Genomic DNA, 19,804 nt, shown 5'->3' with positions numbered 1-19,804 from the left:
AATGTATGCAATTTGCCCAGTGGTTAAAAAAAAAAAAATCAGCTTTAACTAGAGCAGAGGAAAAGAAGTTTCACTGGAAAATAACCTTCCCTGAAACACACAAAATGCTCCTGAGCACGGGCGTCCATTAACAGGGCCGATGGGATCTCATTTCCAGCATCCCTCGACCGACTCAGTGATGATTTAGAAGCTTATTACTGAAACCGTGTCATAAGCAGTGCCATGACCCGGCCCTTTGCTGTCTAAAAACCTCACTTGGGCTGGCGGCTGCTGGAGAGGAGAAATGGCCGTGGCTGTGGCCGAGTGGGTGATGCTCAGCGGGAACTGCAAACAACAGGTACTCACTGCCAGCAGCCTTCCCCACCAATGGAACTCTCAACTGGAAAGGAGGCTCCTTGGCCTGGGCTGGAGCTGTCTTCCCCGCCCCCACCTGCCCAATGTCTCTTGAAATGGGGAAGTAGCCAGAGTGATCAATGACAGTATAAAACTACCTTGTCTAGTCACCCTGAGCATGCTCTGCACGAAGCCTTCTGCATTTCCCAGGGCAGGAGAAAACAAACCTCAGAGCCTGGTGCCATGTCTATCCCTGCTGGGCTATATCACTGGCTCCTTCCCTTTGGTCACAAGGGTCCTTTTCTTTTCTGGAGCTGCTCTAACCCTCCAACTCCCCTGAGGACTTTGTGCCTGCAGTCTCCCTCCCCGCCCCCCCCCCCCCCCCCTGCAGAAAGCTCTCTTTTCTCCCTCCTCTGTCTACTGATCACTGATCTACCAGCTTTTGGATTCTAGATTATGCCATACTACTGGTGTTGGGCATAAGAAAGGCAGGACTGAAGCCACTGAGGATGAAGGAATGTCTCAGGTTACTTTTCTCAAGGGAACTGGGACTCCACAACCAGGGAGCCCCATAGGAGGAGGGGGAGGAGCTGGTGCTGATGCCACATTGCTGGCTCCTCACCTAGGGCCATAAGGATCTCTGGGCCCATGTTCCCAGCAAAGTCTACCCAGCTTACCACCTGGCAAGATGGAAGTTGACAGTCAGCTCCCTGCCAGCCACCGTTCTATTGTCTCCTGCCTCCAATCCTTCTACCACTTCAAACCCTACCCTCCACCTCCTTGACCATTAAGGTTTAAGTATGCCTTCTGGAAGCCATCTTTCTTCTGGAAAATGCAATCTTGCCTGTTGGATTCAGTTAAGGTCATGGCTTCTCCAACTCCTCTTACATCACTTGGCTATACCTGGAGAATCTGCTAAGGGCCTCCATCCACCCCGGATCCACCCAGGAGAGCACAGCAGGCCCTTTCACTGATGAGCAAGAAAAGCACAGAACCTCTCAGGTGTCAGAGCTGATCTTTTTCTATCTTTATTGTCTTAGAATGCGTAACAATGCACATAACATATTAATACAAGCAGCTCGTGAATACAACTCATAAGAATATGCATATATTGGGGTGAGCACTAAACATTACTGATTCCTACTACAGAGGCACAAGCAAGCAGGCTCAGGGAGCGCTGATACAAAGTCGGGGGGGGGGGGGAAGGGAGCAGGCCAGGGTTACAATAAATGATCACAGGGAGCAACAGAGTCTCAGCAAACCCCAGAAGGTCCTGGCTGCTTTGGAGCTGCTGCCATGCTAGGGTGGAACCTAGGACTGCTAGGTGTTCTGAGATTTAAAGAAAATACAGACATTTTCATTTTTATGTGAAATCTCCCAATTTTTAAATATTGGCATCTAATGGAATATAATAAGGAAGAAACACCATAGTGCTCAATAAAACACTGAGTTGGAGGGCCAGGGACTCTGTGTGTACCTATGTATGCCTGTGTGTGTGTGCATGCGTGTATGCCTGTGTGTGTGTATGTGTGTAGTGACTCAGTGTGTGGCACCTGTGTGCCTATGTCATTGCATCTACTCTCTGCAAAATCCCTGTGAGGTCCACATCACTTTTCTTTTACTGATGAGGAAGTTGAGGTCCAGAGTCGTCAGGAATTTAATCCAAGGTCTGAGAGCCCCGAGTCTCCCCATGATGAAACCCTGGCTACCTGGTGAAATGGGGCTTGTCCACAGCTGACTCTGTGGGCAGGGAGGAGTGCTTTGAGCCAGTGAGTCCTGAGAGCAGGAAAGCATTTGTCCTCAGCCTCTAAACTACTGCAAACAACTACTAGAGAAGTCTACGGGCTGAAAAGAGGGGCTCACTGCTGTCACAATTTCTGAGGACAATAAAGGACAGGAGTCAAGCCAAAAAAGCAAAAGGTCAGTGTACCATGAGATACCACTGGCACAAGCCTGGGAAGAGGGAGAAGAGCATCCAAAGTCAGCTTAGTGATACACAACAACACTCATGTTCATGGGGTAGGGAGCCAGATAATCATGGCTAGAAATCATACCAGACATTGTTCAAAGTCTGTAGCTAGATCACTTAGGTCATCTTGGGAGCTGGTGTCCTTAGCATCTCTATTCTACAGATGAGGAAACCGAGGCACAAGCAAGTATGGAAGATTGTAAAACTAGTGGAGTCTTAGTCCTGCCGCTCTGGAACTACAACCCAGGCTCAACCCCTACTCTGCACCATCTCCTTGATGCCCTGTCATTACCGACAAAATGGGGGTTGTCTGGGAAAACCAAAAGGTACTCCGCCGGTTAAATCCACAAAGCAACGTAAATAGCACTAGGTCTCTGTCATCAGATCAGGGGAACTCTGCAAAGACAGGAGTTTGGCCTTGTTTTCTTTGTTAACGCCTCCCCGTTCCTGTGTGTGGAGCACAGAGCTCTCAGGTCAGCCCTACTGAGCCTTGTTTCAGAGAAGAGAAGAGGCTATTCTTCAGTCACTGCTCCTTTCATTTCTCACCCCCACCTCCATGAGAACAGTGGCAAGAGAGGACTGGAAAAGGGAATGCCTGTTCTCAAACTTTTTACAGACATCTTGTCCTAGGGGGCTTTGTTCAATGATGAAAACATTTCATGTCTGTGCTGTCCAAAGCAGTAGTCACCAGCCACAAGTCTCTGTTAAGCACTTGAAATGTGACTGGGACAATGGAGGAAAGGACTGTCAGTTATAATTAACAGCAGTTTTAATTCCGAGTAGCCACGGCTAGCTGGTGGCTACCCTGTTGGATGGTACAGCCTCTAAAGAAATTGGGATGGATGTGTCAAAACCCTGTCTTGCCCTGGGTAACTGGGACCACTTCAAGACTCCAGGGCAGCTGGCTAAGGAGGAAAGGAGGTCACCCTGTGTCCCAGGCTGGGGGTATTCATGTTGCTACCCCTGGAGGGTAAAAGCCCACCCCCCCACATACACAAATCCCAAGGGGCAAGAATTTTCTAGAAGTTCCTATTCAGTGCTAAATAGGACTATGATACTGTGTCATTTTTCAACATTTTGACATTCACCGGTTTTGTTTCCTAGCTGTTTTGACCTGGGACTTGGTTCTACAACCTAAGGGCCAGGAGAAGCCTCAATGTGCTTGACCAAGACTGGAGAAGAAAGTTCAAAGATAACTTCTGTTCCTTCACCTAAGACTCATGCTCCTTCTAGTGTTTTGCTTCCAGAAGCTGACCTCTGAACTCTGAAATGATGTCAGAGAGGTCAAAGGGCAGAGGCATGGCAGGGTCATCCTTCTCCCAATATGGTCGGCAGTCTGGTCTCTGATCCACTGGCAAATTCCGGGCGATTCGGGCCTGGCACCTGGGAGAGTAAGAACAGGCAATTAAGCATTATGGGAAATTTCTACAAGGTCCAAACTCATGGAAAACCTGGAGATAAACATGGGCAAATACTCCCCCAAAGGATCGTCTGTGGGATGATGGGAAAAGTTAAGTTTGCTAGGCAGGAAGTAGGTGCTTCTAAGAAGGAAAAACAATGTGGCTTCAGAAAGGCCTGTCATCAGGGAAATGCAGGGACTCTGCCTTTAAAATGGTGAATTATTTTTTCATTATCTCAACTGTTATTTAAAGTGTGTGATTAAGCCATTATCAGATTTAAATGTTTGTGGGATTTCAATGTATTACTAGATTACTGGGAAAGATTAAATTGAATTTACTGCATTAAAACGTCCAAGAATAGATTAAACAATATTACAGGCCAGGATTGACTTTGGAGATCCTGGAGATTTACAAGTGTCCCAGCTTGCTAGGCTCAGAAAAAGGCACTCCAAGGAGAGACTGGTTTATAAGGATATATGCAAATAGAGGTTAATAATCATTTCCACTGATGAATAGATGAGGGAAACTTCCACAAAATTAAATTAAGAGGCTAGCAAGAGTTAGTCCCTAAGGAAAACACTTAAATCACGCTTTTTATTAAATGGATTATTCATCAATAGTAGAGAAATTAATTATCATATACGGCTAAATTATAGCCTCCTAGGAAAAAAGTTGGGGCATGATCATCAGGCATCTACCTTCAGAGTTGAGCTTATTTAAAATTGGGCTTCTACTTCATTTATCTGAAAAAAAAAAAAAAAAAGAACCAAAGAGAAGGAAGTAAATTGCATCCAAGAAGGAGCACCTCCTCTGTTCTGTGGGAGCACTTTGCAGTGAAAGTGTATGTGTGCAACCCAAACCAAATGCCCAGTCCTCAGGAAGGGGCTGCATAGGCTCCACCTTTGCGCCTCTCAGTCTTCAGCAGTTAGAAGTGGTCATCATTTCCATTAGTCCTTTGCCTGTGCTAGTGTGACTCTGAAGAGATCAAAGAATGGGATAGCCTAGCCCCACTCGGGGCCTGATGGCAGAGAAGATCCCTAACTTAAAGATGTCTTCTTCTCTAGGGAATTATTAATGGTGAGGGGACCCCAGGGGGTGGGGGGAATATACTTCAACTTTACACCTATTTTCACATGTGGTTAATTGCTCTACCGGCATCCTATGCACTCAATCCGTCGTACATTACAAGTAACATTCCAATATATCTTCAGCTCTCTGCATCAGGCCCTGATAATAGCGTCTGTTAACATGCACTAAGTACTATTATGTAGCACATCACTTCATAAATAATAAGATTAGCTGACCTCAGGGCCCCAAGAAGAGTAATGTGTTTAAATGTTCTCATTATTTATTTAAAACAAGAATTAAAGCAACAGAAGCTGCTTCTGACAATCCTCTTAGCATAAATATTAAAGTGTTTGCCCTGATAAGCACGCCCCGCACGGAGGGACGGAGGGTGCTTTCTGCAGACTTCTTCCTGATAGGTGTTGGAGGCCCAGCGCGCTCTGTCATCCTTCTCAGGGTGCATCTCTGCCGTTCTCGTGACAGTCTCTAAATCACTGGAAAGTGACGAGGGGCAAATTAATATTCAAGGGAAGCTGAGACTAATTACAAAGGAGCTCTGCAAAGCCTTTCAAATTGTGCTTTCTCCCTGCCTCAGAATCACAGAGTAATGCTCAATTTGCTGGGTAGGGAAAGTTATTCCAAATTGAGCATTTCAATCTCACAGTGGATAAATTATCCGCGCACACATTATCCTGCCTGGCAGATTAAAGGGCTATGATAAGTGTCGACCCACCTAGACTATCATGAGGTTTGTAAAAAGTCAATAGAGATGTGTCTTCTCTGTCAAATGGGCTTTGCCTCCTCACTCGGGGAAAGTATTCAAAAAAGCAGGAAAACCCATGCCAGGGGCTGCTTGTGCATGTACTACGCCGCACTCCTAAAGACTGGCTGTGCTTTGGGGCACAGCTACTGTCCTGGCTACTACCAGGACAAGGAGCAGCTGCTATGGGAACTACCTTCTCCTCAGGTGAACCTGTGCTCGCCTGACTCACCACCTCCACCACTTCTACCAGGGCTAGGGCGAGAACCTTTGGCTGAAGCCAGTAATGGAGGAATGCTATGTAATTCTTCCCTTGATACTCAGTGCTCACTGCCTATTTCCAAATGGCAATAAGAGGACTCAGGAGAGTCTCTGCACTTGATAGAATGAGCCAGGACAGATGCCCCATTCACACTGCAGTGTCTGACTCAGCATCACACTGGACTGTGGCACTGGGAAAGAGAGGCTGGAACGACTTAGAGGCATGGCCCCTTTAGCTTCCTATTTCCCTTCCTCAAATCACTCGTTCTGCCTTCTTGGATCTCAAAGTCCTAAAATGGGGAAATTGGGAGATTGCCACACCACAGGGAAGGTGTGTTCCCCGGGCTCTCTGGGCGGCTGCTTTCCAGGGACATGGCATGTGGGCCATGTGTCCTTACCCCACTTTGCCTCTGGTGTGTCAGTAAGGGGATGAGGAAAAGAATGATGACAATGACAACAACCCAGCTGTTCCCCCCCATCTGTGGCTATGCTTTCTGTGGTCTCCGTGATCCATGGGCAGCGGTGGTCTGGAAATACGCGGGGGGAAATTCCAGAAATAACTCGTAAGTTTTTACATTGTGCGCTGTTGTGAGGAGTGTGATGAAATCGCGTTACTCATCTCTGTCCCGCCCAGGATGTGAGTCATCTCTTTGTCCAGTGTAATCATGTTGTCTCTGCTACCTGCACACACTGTCATGGCTCAGTGGACGCCCCTCCTGACATATCATCAGAGGATATGGTCACCAGTGGCCTCAGGCCAGCTCACAATGCCTGGGCCGCTCACCTCTGTCCGTCTCATCACGTAGGCCCTACAGCAGCTCACTGCCTTAGCCTCCGAAGGGTGAGTGCAGCACAAGGTATTTTGGAAACAAGAGAACATCCATTCATGCAACTTTCATTTGGCCACACTGTTCCAACGGTTCTGTTGGATTAATCAGTGTTCATGTCTTCCTGGGGCTGATTTATAACTTATAGGTGTGTTTGTAGGGGTAAACAATCTATGTAGGGTTATAGTGGTGGTTTCGAGCAGGCAGTCAGGATCTTGGAGTACATATCCTACAGATGAGGGGACTAAAGTAATAGTAAGAATACCTTATAAATGGGGCCACTGTGAAGATGAAGTGAGTTTGAGTTAATTCGTAGTATTTAGAACGCTGTTCCACATATAGCTCAGTAAATATTAATTATCATTATTGTAACGACTTCTGCTGTGCATATGGTGACGGATGGGAGATGGCACCAAGAGTGCTGTCGCTGCATGGTGGCCTCCAGGCTGGTTCTTCCTCGGAGATGCTCTTGAGATCCAGGCAGAGCACTTCCTAGCTCCAATCTAACTAAATGCTCTCATGCTGTGACAGTCTGGAACAGTGAAGCGTATGTATTCAAGTGGCTGTGACTTTGCAGTGACAGGCTAAAATGTTCACACTCAGATAGGATAGGCAGTGGTTCCTGAAAAGTAGAACTAACAAAAGGCACTGCTGTCGTATCTTTCAGACTGACTCGGCATTTACAAGAAGTACACAAACTCTAGAGTTCCTCACATAATAAAGCGGGCCCAAAGCTGTCAGAGACTTGGTTTAGAAACACTGACTATGGTAGGTGCTTATGGTCTCATAGACATGTTCCCCCCACCCCCCAGGAGGATCCTGATATTTCTGTGGGCATTCTCCCTTCCTCATGCTTAGCCTTGTGATTTGGGTGGGACTGCCTCCACCTCGAAGGCCAGGGCAGATCTTTATTGGCATAAATTTAATCAGCAAAAGCCACTCATTGAGCCTCAAGCTGTGGTTTAGGAGGAGGCAGGACAGATATCAATCTGGGGCAAAACTGAGGGTAAATCAAGAGGACTGGTATAGAAGCTAAGGGGAGAGACTCTTCTGGTCTGTGAATTGTTAGGACGTGTAAGGTAGACATGCCTCTCTCCTCTGGCTACCATGCAGCCAACTTAGATCTTAAATGATACTTAGTAGTTCTACCAGGCATCACTGAAGCTAGCTCTTTTTTTTTAAATCCCTCTGAATTCTTAAAGTCCTTAGTGTCTGAATTAGTTTTTTTTTTTCTGTCATTTACAACCCAAAGAATTCTAGCTGATTATATTAGTCACATTTCCTATCTCTGTTACTTCCTGTTACTTGCAATGTCCATGGCCAGGTCCTTCCATGGACTCCATGTTGCTGCTGAAACCATTCAGTATGTGCAGAGATCATTTGTGTCTGAAAGCATGAAAATACCAGGCTTTGCCGTTGGTTCGAATGAAATTTCTATTTGGAATAAACCTCTAGCCAAAGGCTATGGGAATGCTAGTGACAGTCATGTTGGCCTTTGTTAGGGGGGTGGAGGGAAGAGTTAGTGTTCATGACTAGAGTTGGATGATCTTTCTTTAAAAATGTCTAAGCGATTGCCCCAATTCAGTGTCGTTCCCAAGGCCGATGGCTTGGGAATGTTACAGCTTCCCCTTTCAACCTTGTCATCTCCGCTTCTATCCTGAAGGAAAATCTGTTTTGGTGCTTGTAGTGTTGCCAAGTAAACTTGGATCTACTTGAAAATGCTACTCCTTTCATGAAATACTACAAAGAAGCAGAGGAAAATGACACACATCTCTACAGGTATATATATTTCACCTCTCTCCTTCTGGACTTCACGTTATTTCAATTGAAAGGACTCTATCAGTCATCTCCAAAACTCTGTTACTTAGGGATGGTTCTCTCTGAATGCTGTAGTGACAGAACAGGAAGTGGCTAAAAGGTGTCATACGGGCTGGTCTGTTAACAGGTTGTGTAGAGAGGTGCCCCTGACCCCCACCTCAAGGTGTAAGTCATAGGGGCCTCATTGCCCACTGATTTCCCTCAGGGCTGCACTTACATTTGGATGATCAAGATTGCAGCTACATTAGTGAACACTGGTTGCCATGCTAAAATTAACCACTTTAGCTAAAGTGTGTGTTAATTATGGGTATGCAAGCAGTCAATAAAAGGTTAATGCAAAAGTCAAAGGATAAATTTCTTCTCTTATTGCATCACTTCACAGACTAAATGACTAACATTATACTTTGTGTTTTTAATCAATAGGTTTTACAGTAATGTGCCGGCCATTGATTTTAAGAAAACATATACGGTCTTCTTCCTTGTCCCTAAATTTTGCAACAAATAAAGAAGGACAGGTAACATTTCCACTACCCAGAGGCAGTGATGAAGACAGGAGAAATCGTTTCTGCTAGTAGATTCATCTGGATAAACAAGCAACTCACATAACAGACAGACAGACAGACAGACAGACAGACACACACACACACACACACACACACACACACACACACACACACACACACACGCAACATGAACTTCATGGAAATATATTTCCAAGCACAGACCAAGAAGCAAGAAGAGAAGAAAAATGAGAGAGTTTTATACTTGGAAAGAAGAGAGCAACTCCTGATAACAACAATGACATTTTGTGTGCTGTTTCAATGTAAAGAATTTTGACCCATAGCACTATTTTATCTGACATTCGAGATACACCTGGGAAAGAGGACAGAGGTGGCATTTGGATCCTATTTTGCACAAGGCTGCCTTACCCCACCCCAGTTCAGTCTAATGGGATGGGACAGACTCTTGTACCACTGGCTGGCAGCTGTTTCCATTTAAGTTCATCTTTGTCACTGACATCCTTTTGGACCAATGGATCCTGTCCACTGATTAGTTATTCTTTCTAAATTTAGATAATCTAGAGATTCCAAACCATCTTGGCTTTTTTTAAAGGGCATAAGTCATCTTTAATTACATTTCCTGGGCTACTTTTGAAAAAAATATCTCAACCTTTCAATATCTCATTGCTTAACTGGTACATGAGGTTTAACCTCCTCAGCGTCACTAGGTGACACGGAGATAAGATCAGATAATGTGAATAAGGCAAGAACAGTTTCAATAACAACTTCATGTAACAACTAAAAAAGTGCACTCTTTTTTGACTCAGATTTGTTTGCATCTCTGTGTGTGTGTGTGTGTTGTGTGTAATTTTCATCTACAGAGTTAGACAGGTGTCTACTTTTAGGGATCAGCCACGTCCCTCAAACAATACAAGCCAATGCCAAGGCTTAAGAGGCCTCAGATAGGAAACACTGGTGTTATATCAGATCCACATTAACCTACAGAAACCTGAGTTCCAGGACAGGCATGATGAAAGCAGGAAATGATGAAAGGGGCAATGACTCCTTCAAGGGCCTGAGGCTTTGGAAGGAGCAGGAAACCCACATAGATCCAAATGTCTCAGTTCTACTCAGCCTCTAGAGACAGAGTATCTGCTACAGAGCCCCATGTTTACAGGTAGGTATTTTTCATACGAGATGGTTATCTACATCCCTGACAGCACTTTGTATACAGTTGAAGGAGCTGTCACGTACAAGTTTGACTTTCCAAGTTGTCAACCTTCAATTCATCATTTAAAATCTAACCTGGAGAAAAGCCACTGATTGTACTGCTTTTCACATTTCATCATGGGTTTTTTTTTGTTTTTTTTTTTTGTGTGTGTGTGTCAGTACGAGGGCTTGAACTCAGGGGTCTGAGTGCAATCTCTTAGCTTTTTCCACTCAAGGCTGGTGCTCTACCACTTAAGCCATAGCTTCAATTCTGCTTTTTTGGTGATTAGTTGGAGATAAAAATCTCATGGACTTTCCTTCCCCGGCTGACTTTGAACCACAATCCTCAGTTCTCAGCTTCCTGAATAGTAGGATTACAGGTGTGAGCCACCAGTGCCTGGTCACATCTCACCATGCTTTGTTCCAAATAGTTCACTTCAGTCAATGGTGAGAGAGCACATGGTTCATAAATAATGATCAGAAAGTCTAGTTTATAAATAACCTTACCCTATGCAATAAATCCTCTGAAAAAAATAAATTAATGAATTTATACACTGCTCTCTGAACTCTTCTTACTGCTGTTGTGGTGCCAAGAGAACTTTACAAATAATCAGCCACCGTGTCTTACTGATACCTATCAGGATGGACTATGTTGACAAAGGCAAGATGTATAATACCAGCTTGCCGAATTTGTATAACTCAGTTTACCTATTTACCCAGTGCAGAACCACCAAGCCACACCAACTCCTAAATGAATCAACAAAGGACACATTCTTTCTTTGAAAGGCTTTTAACCTCTTGCCTCTCTACCATATGTTACTGTTTCCAGATCAGTAAAGTCAATATACATTGTTCAGGTCAAGGGATCTTTCCAGCAGGTGGTGCCTTTTAAGCCTGAGCTTGAGAACCTGGGCTCGACCTAACTTCTAGTTGCATGAATATCTACCTTGGGCCTACACTTTCAAGAAGTGAGGAGTCTACATTGAATTAGCCTGCTTGGGTGCCTTAGAAATGCTGTGGGTACCGAATACACCAAAAATGCTTTAATATATCACAAATTGGATACCACTGCTTTTTGGTGATTAGTTGGAGATAAGAATCTCATGTCATATGGCAATTCAGGCATTTCCCAAGAAACAGGCATTCCATCCACATACATTATCCACTGCCTGGATCCTGGTCAAACAACACATTGATATTGTGCTAAGATACTGTTCTCTCCCCAGGAAAAGGAAGAGTTCAGCTGCTGTAACTGCCTGTGTTCTCCACATTTATTTGAAACCCAACAGCATTTCCTACATAGAGAACAGCCGTCATAGTTCCCACCGTTTCTCTTCAGCTACTGTATGACTTACAATTTTTCTGAACACTGACGATACTGTATAGACCACTAATCATGAACGTTTTGGCTAGTCATGAAGCGACCTCCCAAAAGTTCATCCCTCGGCTTCACCCCTGATACTGTGCTTAGAGGTGGGGTATAGGGAAGTGACTGATCATTGGATCTCTGACCTTGTCAATGGATTATGCATTGATAGATTCATAACAGAGAAGGAAGGCTGCTGGGAGGTAGGAGATGGGGACTAAAGGAGGAAGTTGGTCACTGGGAACGTGCTTTGGAACATGTATCCTGTCCTTACCTCATCCTCACCCCCATTCCTGGTCTCCACCACGTGAATAGCCTCCTGTCACATGCTCCCACCCCCACGAGGCTCTGCCTCACCACAAGCCCACTGCAATAGAGCCAGCTGACCATGGACAGACACCACGGAAAGCATGGGCCTAAGTTCGGCCTCCTTTAAGGTACTCATCTCAGGTATTTTGTCATGGTGATAGAAAACAGACTAAAAAAAGTCTAAAAGGGGTTTTGTTGTTTGCTTATTTGTTTTGTTTTTTAAAAAAGAGAAATAACAGAGCTTCAGCTTGGGATTCCAAAAGAGATTTCCTTGATAAGGGCTTCCTGTCCTGTGAGTTTATGGAACCAGGGCCTCTTCCCACTCCAAAACACTGATGAAAGTTCCTTTGGCCTATGGCAAAGGTTTTTACCAAGAACAAAAGACCCTGCGGGGAGAGATAAAGATGCTCAGATAGCAGCATCTCCAGGAGATCAGGAGATTGTAGACTAGGTATAAGCTTGGCGCCAGGGGCTCCTGCTTGTAATCCTAGCCACTTTGGAGGCTGAAAATGAGAGGATCTTCAGGGTATTCTCTGCCTGGGTATAACAGGAGACTGCTTCTCAACCAACAGCTGAGTGTAGTGGTGTGTGCCTGTCATCCTAGCTGGAGGCAGAGATTGGGAGAATTTAGTTGTAGGCTAGCCTGAGCAGAAAAATTCATGAAACACTATCTTAAGGGAAGAACTATGACAGGAAGTGTAAAATAGGCAAAAAAAAAAAAAAAAAAAAAGAGAGAGAGAGAGAGAGAGATGGTATCTCAAAACAACCAGTGCAAAAATGGACCGGAGGCATGGCTCAGCAGAAGAGCACCTGTCTAGCAAGCAAGAGACCCTAATTTCAAATCTCAGTAGTATAAATAAATGAATAAAGAAATAAATAGATAAGGGATGTAGCACCCACATGCTATGATAAACATTAAAGACATTTTTTGGTCTTCGTATGGCTCAAAACTATTGGCAGTCTTTCTTTAGGCTCTGGAAGAGTGCTATGGCCTTTCCCTTAGAATGTGCTGCCTTTTCCAGGCCTCTTTCCTGCCCAGGTGATGATACTTTGTGGTGCTCACAGCATCTCTTCACTCATGTTCTTTTTTTTTGTCGGCCGTGGGGCTTGAACTCTGGGCCTGAGCACTGTCCCTCAGCTCTTCAGCTTAAGACTAGCACTCTACCACTTGAGCCACAGTGCCACTTCTGGTTTTCTGGTGGTTTACTAGAGATAAAAGTCTCACGGAGTTTCCTGCCTGGGCTGGCTTTGAACCGTGATCCTCAGATCTCAGCCTCCTGAGTAGCTAGGATTCCAGGCGTGAGCCAGCGCACCTGGCTCACTCAGTTCTTTTGAAAACCATCCTTTGAGGCTCAGTAGAGGTTTATGTGGCCATTCAAAGATACTACAGTTATCCTACTCCTGCTAATGTCATTCCAATGTCCTCTCAGATCAAAACAATAGTGAGGATGCTAATAAAAATACAAAGGTAGCTAATAGCAAGTATCAAGTGCCAGGCATTTTGTACTATTTTTTTAAATCTAAATGTTTGTTCTCAAAATGGGAACTGAGGCCTAGAAGATTTACTAACCTGTCTAAGATTTCATAGCTAAACAAGGGATAGAGTCAGAATTTAAGGCCAAAATTGTCTGTCTCCAAATCTCAAGCTCTTCTTGCCATTCCAACAGCAAAAGAATCCTTATAGGCTCTTGTTAAAAATAGTATCCTGGGAGCAGTTACAAGGGTGGCAGACACTGGAGAATCACAAGTTGAGGTTATCCTGAACAAAAGTTAGCCAGACTTTTAGTTAGCCAGGTGTGGTTTAATTTCAGCTACTAAAGATGAGATACAGAGGTAGGAAGACTAGGACCTGAAGCAGGCCTGGAAAAAACAAACTAAAAGTGAAAGAACTGGGGTCTACACACAGCCCTGTGTTCAATGCCCAGTACTACCATCAACAAAAAAGAAAAAGTTCCCCAAATGCACTAATCCCCAAGTCAGGCTGTCCATAGAAGTGTCCTGAGATTCTTAATTTCCATAAGTGATCAGGCTGTACAATGTCAACCTGCCTGAAAAGATTACAAAGATACTGATGCTGAGATGTGGCATTGTATATGAGCAGCTGATATTAGGTTCATCTTCATTTATGACCTGGCTCTTGGAGGTCATCTGTAACTTGGCTCCCCCCACCCCTTGCAGGCAACTGGTAACCTCCCAGTGTCCAGCATATACTAGGGTCTTCAGAAGTCCTTCCCACTACTACAGAGACCTCTGAACGCCCCTGGAGCAACTTCATATGTGAAACTGGTTGGCTCACCACTGTGGTGTAAATCCAAGGGGTAGAAAGTTCATAATAATTTTATCCTCAGGTTCATTTGTCAGCTTGTCAGTTACATAATGAGAGTGATGAATGGGCTACCCTGACAGCTGAATATTTAGGAGCTGCTGAACTTTGGTCTCTGGTCACATGATAGGGTCACCCGAAACTTGCATGACTTCTACCTGCCCAAGGGTAACAATATAAAGGTCGAATGTGCCTGCCGATTATATGTATCAAGTCTGAGGCAGCTTGGTTGGGAGTTTTAAGAGAGGCCGGGTTGGGTTCCCCAACATACAAAGCTGGGGAACCACTGTAGAAATGTGCTCAACAAAAGATCTACAATTTCAAAGCAGTCTAAAGTAACTTTCCTTGCAAGGGAATAGAATGAACTCATTATTTTTAAAGGGCAACGATGAAAACAAACACTTTGGAAGAAAATATATATTCTGTCGGTGCCTGAGCCACTGGGAGGGAAAGCGCACAGGCGGATGACTTAATGAGTGGTATTAATGCCGGACCTGCAACATGGCAGAAGGTCCGATTGGATGCAATTACTGGAACAGAATCCTCTCTGGGTAGCAGCAAACTCTCCTTTCAGCCATGAAATATGGTCTCTCCACTGTCCCCTGTCAGCACAGTACCCATAAAGGACCAGGACTGACAAAAGATAACCCTTTCCAAATTTCATGACTGCTTGAAACTTAAGTTTGCCTGAAACAGTCTCAAAACTTCAGAAAGATTCCAGAGTAACTTGCAATTAGAAATTCAAGGCGGCTGTGGGTTTTAGATGTACTCAATATTTTGAACAACATTTCTTCCTGCAAATCTAGACTTACATTTTCACTATCTGGTTAAATTCCATTTACTCAGAATCAGATAAATGCAGTCACATGGGTATGAATACAATTATGAAAATAGAAGCTAAAAAGCCAATGTCATGGATTTCTAGAGCCTAGGAACTTCGTAACTGGTAGAAATAACAGACCTTACACAAAAATCTGATTTAAACAAGGCGTCTGTTTTCTACAAATGATTTTTCCCCCTGAAAGTCTGACAGACAGACTGCCACTGGAAAAGACAGACCAACAGACTGGTACCAGAGCATAATCTACTCAGACTCCTTAGAGATGAGCAAGGCAAAGGACAATGGCTTACAGAAGAAAAGGCCAGCTGTTCTGACTTTGGGATGCTCATTTGAGTTGTAAGCTGTGAAATAAATTTGAGTTGATGGTTCTCCCATCTGCTCACCTGTCAGTCTGTTTCCAATGCACTGCTGTTTTTAGAAACACTTCTGTGTAACCTGCTTAATTGGTGTTTGGATTCTGAGAAATACCTCCCCAGCTTATTTTAACCTGATGCAGAACTTTGGGTGTTCATTTCTTTCTTCTTCCCTAAGAACTTTCACTAAAAGCTCAACAGTTCTTGTAGTAGAAAACTCAATGGTAACCTGATATTGTGACCCTATGATATCAAGTACGATGACATAATCCAAACTTGATACTAGAGAGAGAACCATTGGCGAATTTATCAAGCACATTCCAATCTTCTGATGAATGCTTTGTAATGACTTGAAAGGTGACTAAAAGCCAAAAGTCTGCTGGGGATGGTGATGCATGCCTGTGACCACAACACTTTGAAACCAGAGGCAGAAGGATGGTAAGTTCCAGGCCAGCCTGGGCTAACTAGACCCTGTCTTAAAGAAAAGGTCAAAATTCTTTCAGTGGTCCACATGATCCTATGTGATTTGTCATTTGCTCGTTCCTGATCCTCAGACTCTTTCCTTCCATCATCAAGTGGCTGCACTTGTGCTGGTTTATTTGCTCTTTGAAAAGGCCAAAAGCATTTGCAGGGTCTTAACAGCTGCTCTTCCTTCCACCTGGAGCTCTTCCCCCAAGATGCCTATGTGACTCACGTACCTGCTCCATCAGATCTTGCTTAGAAGGAATCTAATCAGAGAGATCTTCTTGACACTTCAATTTAGGATAATACTACCACTCCTCTCTCACAAATCCTGTTTTTCTCTATAACATAAAACATCTGGTGTGTGTGTGTGTGTGTGTGTGTGTGTGTGTGTGTGTGTGTGTGTGTGTGTGTGTGTGTGTGTGTGTGTGTGTGTGTGTGTGTGTGAGTGATTGATTGAGAGGAAGCTAGGCTCCCAGAACAGGACTTCCTGTGTGTTTTGCTGACTTCTGTGTCCTCTGTGGAGCAGAGTTTGGCACATGGTAGCCGCAATACAGATTGTGGAAGGGGCTGCAGATTGACAACACCTTGCATCTGAATTGTACTGTTTAAATGGAATGACCTTCCCTGCCACATAACACCATAAGAAGGACAAGGGAAAGTATGAGGCACAACCAAAGGGATGATATCAAGAGTACCATTGTTACCCACTAACAAGTAGGGTGGCATGGTAGGAAAAATGATGGTCTGAGAATTCAAGACCTCATTGGGTCACTTCTTTACTCTGTAACCTAGGATATCTTGACTTTCTGTCACTACTCAGATCTATATGATGAGGGGTTGGGTTAGCCAACCCCTAAGGTTCTTACAATATCATAAATACATAGAGGACCTTATGCAAAAACATCACAGTTCACTTCCTCATATGTTATCTCCTCTGAGTCTCACTACTACAGTAGAAAAGAGGTTATCTCAGTTTTGGAAATCAAGAAGTAGAGGTCTTGCTCCAGGTCATACAACCACTACACCTTATGCTCCGACTGGAACTTGGGTCATTATTAACTCCAGCATGTTTCTAACTGCACCACGCTTCCTTTCCTGGTGGAAATCACTGCTACTGATTTCCAGCAAGTTGTGTATCTCATGTCACCACAACTTCCTGGACCCACTCTGTCTTCACTAGCCAGAGTCCATAGACTCTTTAAACTGCCATTGCATTTCCAGGGTAGAAACACAGAACTGTTCCATTTGTCATGAGCATATTGTGGAAAGAGTGGAGTTACATTTTGGTGTAGTGCAAGGGGAAGATATCCTAAAAATCCTAATGTTAAACCTAAAGGTATGAACAAATAAATCTGTACTCCTATCCCTCCAGGAACTGAATGATGTTTTTACAGCTGACATTTGGAAATTAAGACTGCTTTTGCCACATAAATACTTAGGCCATTGGGCAGTCATCAAAAGGGATCAACACCATGCTGCTTACTAAGGGCCTAATAATAAAGCTAGGAGTTGGGCAGAAGGACTTCTGCTATTGTTTTTAGTATTTACTCATTCATTCATTCATTCATTTGCTCACAACAAATAGAATGTACCAGGGTCTGAGGATACAGTTGTGAGCCAGACAAGGTTCCAAGGTTTGTGGAACTTCTATTCTGGTGGGAGCAGCCAAACAATAATGTGTACCAGTTGGATCTCATCCTCAGCTGCTAGCAAGAGGGCCTAGAAATGGTAGTGGTTAAACAAGATCAAACCTTAGAGTTAAGCCGGGCACAGGTGGCTCATGCCTGTAATCCTGGCTACTCAGGAGGCTGAGATCTGAGGGTCACAGTTCAAAGCCAGCAGGCTGGGTTTTATCTTCAGTAAACTACTAGAAAATTGGAAATGCTGCTGTGGCTCAGCAGTAGAGCACTTGCCTTGAGCTGAAGAGTGGAGGGACAGCGCCCAGGCCCAGAGTTCAAGTCCCACGACTGGGGGAAAAAAACAAAACAACAAAACAAAACAAACCCCCTTAGCGTTAGCTCACATTCATGAAGTCTGAGCCAATCACGTGACAAGTCTGTAGATATCTGGGACAGAGGCTGCTCTGTCTACCTTTGGGCTCTGCCATCCTTAGCAGGTAGCTGCCTTCCTTGAGACCACCTCGGAGCCCACCCACTATATTTGGGTCCCAGACAGACAGTGGGAGAAGGGGAGAAAGGTAAGCTATGTATGCCCTTCTCCCCTCTTCCTTCAGAGATGCTTACCTGCGCCTCTATCTCAGACTACAATGTACTCCCTGGGCTCAAAGGGAGCCTGGGATGTGGAATCCCCTCAACTGGGATTCTATGTAAAGGGAAAAGGAAAGAAGGGGAAAGATTGAGAAACCAGTATTTTTTTTTTTTGCCATAGGATATAAGTAAATCGACATTAAGGCAATTTTTGCTCTGGGACAACATAAGTAGAAGAGTGAGTGGAGAGATGAAGGAGGGCTCTGGTCAGGGTAGCTGTGGAGTGTTTGCCGAGGGGAAGTGTTTCAGGTGAGCAAACTTTAGGTGTGCTCAGAGGATGAAAGAGGCCACCATTGCTGGAGGACATGGAGGAAGAGGGTGGAGGCAGTGAAGTCCAGGGTACTGAAAGATGGTGTGGAGACGGCATTTTATTATTTAAAAAAATTTCCCCTAAGATCATAAACTCCCGAAAGGATTGAAGCACAGGAGTAAGATCTTTGTCCCAGTACTTTGTAGAAGGCCTCCGCTAGCCTCCTTTAGGAACTGGGCTGTTTCATGAGAGGAAACTTCTCTGCTCAATATACTTGATATTACTTGGTATAACAAGGCACAGGGTCTTCCTTAAGTCTTGCCAGTGGCTCACATGCTTTGCCTCTCTGAGATGGAGAGAGATGGCTCTAAACCTTATTGTCCTGTTGGTGACATGAAACCCTGCTATGTACCCAGTCCACACAACACACAACACACAACACACAACACACACACACACACACACACACACACACTCTCTCTCTCTCTCTCTCTCTCTCTCTCTCTCTCTCGAGAACTCAACTCAGTGGACACCGATCTGCTTTTTCAGTGCTGAGGTTTCAGGCTGAGGAAGAAGGGGATCCTCTTTGCCAAAAGCCATGGGGGCTGAACAAACTTCAGGAGCAGTCCTGTATCTCTTCCTGAAATGACTTGGCTTGGAGAGAGTTTTAAACAGAGTGCCCCCTTCCTAAGCAAGCACAGGACCCTGAATTCAAACCTGAATGATTTCAAAAAAATAACAAAACCACGGAACAAAACTACATTCTATAATCCCCAAACAGGCAGGATGGAAAGTTCAAGGCCAGCCTGGGCTACATATTGAGATCCGACCTCATAAGAACAAACAAAGGAATTCTAAAATCCCCCAAATGAAGGCTGTTTTTTTGGGTGCTCTGGTGACCCCAGCACTGCCCAGTGTGCCCCCAGGAGCCCTGGAAAGAAAGGCCAGGCTGTACAATGCTGGTTAGAGGGTGGAAGTGTAGTCTTCCACCTTCCACATAACTGATGAATTAATTAATCCATCACCACAATCCCCACTTTCCCACCTGGGCCTCTCAGAGATGAAAGGAGCAAGCCAAAGCCATTATCTATTTTTACAGACTATGTTCCCTGGCTAATGGCAGGTGCCATGTCCCTGATTTCAGAGTCCTGAGCCTGGATGTGTAGTTCTTCCACTGTCTGGGGTGACCTCATCCTCCAGCACCAGCATTTGCTTGTGGGGTGACCTTGGGAAGGGTACTGAAGCATTGTTTTCTCATTTGTCAAGCTGCCACTACCACAGAGACCCGAGTCATGTCTGGAAAATGCTGAAGTGTGGAGGCCTTGGCTACCTCCCCTTACAGACCCTGGCTCCAGGAAGAAGGTTTTTTCCCCCCACTCAACAAATGACTGAGGCCACGTCCTTGCCACATTGTCTGGTATCAGTGGGGTGAAGTAGGGTGGGGTGGAGGATGACAGCGACTCTTTGCAGAAAGACACCCTTAGGTCC

At 44.7% G+C, this 19,804-nt stretch overlaps 1 protein-coding gene across 1 annotated transcript in view; it reads right to left on the bottom strand.

Annotated features, from left to right (window-relative positions):
• Positions 1 to 1,341: 1,341 nt before the first annotated feature.
• Fto (FTO alpha-ketoglutarate dependent dioxygenase) overlaps positions 1,342 to 19,804 on the bottom strand; it is a 388,710-nt gene continuing 370,247 nt past the window's right edge. The window contains exon 9 of the mRNA XM_042689921.1: positions 1,342 to 3,685. Within this exon, the coding sequence (XP_042545855.1) occupies positions 3,532 to 3,685 (154 nt within the window). The 3' untranslated portion in view covers positions 1,342 to 3,531. The remainder of the gene's footprint in view (positions 3,686 to 19,804) is intronic.

The sequence above is a fragment of the Dipodomys spectabilis genome, unplaced genomic scaffold (assembly GCF_019054845.1).
Source record: "Dipodomys spectabilis isolate Male_0828 unplaced genomic scaffold, ASM1905484v1 ptg000130l, whole genome shotgun sequence".
Lineage (NCBI taxonomy): Eukaryota > Metazoa > Chordata > Mammalia > Rodentia > Heteromyidae > Dipodomys > Dipodomys spectabilis.
The sequence above is the reverse complement of the archived record's forward strand: the minus strand, read 5'-3'. Positions and strand labels throughout refer to the sequence as shown.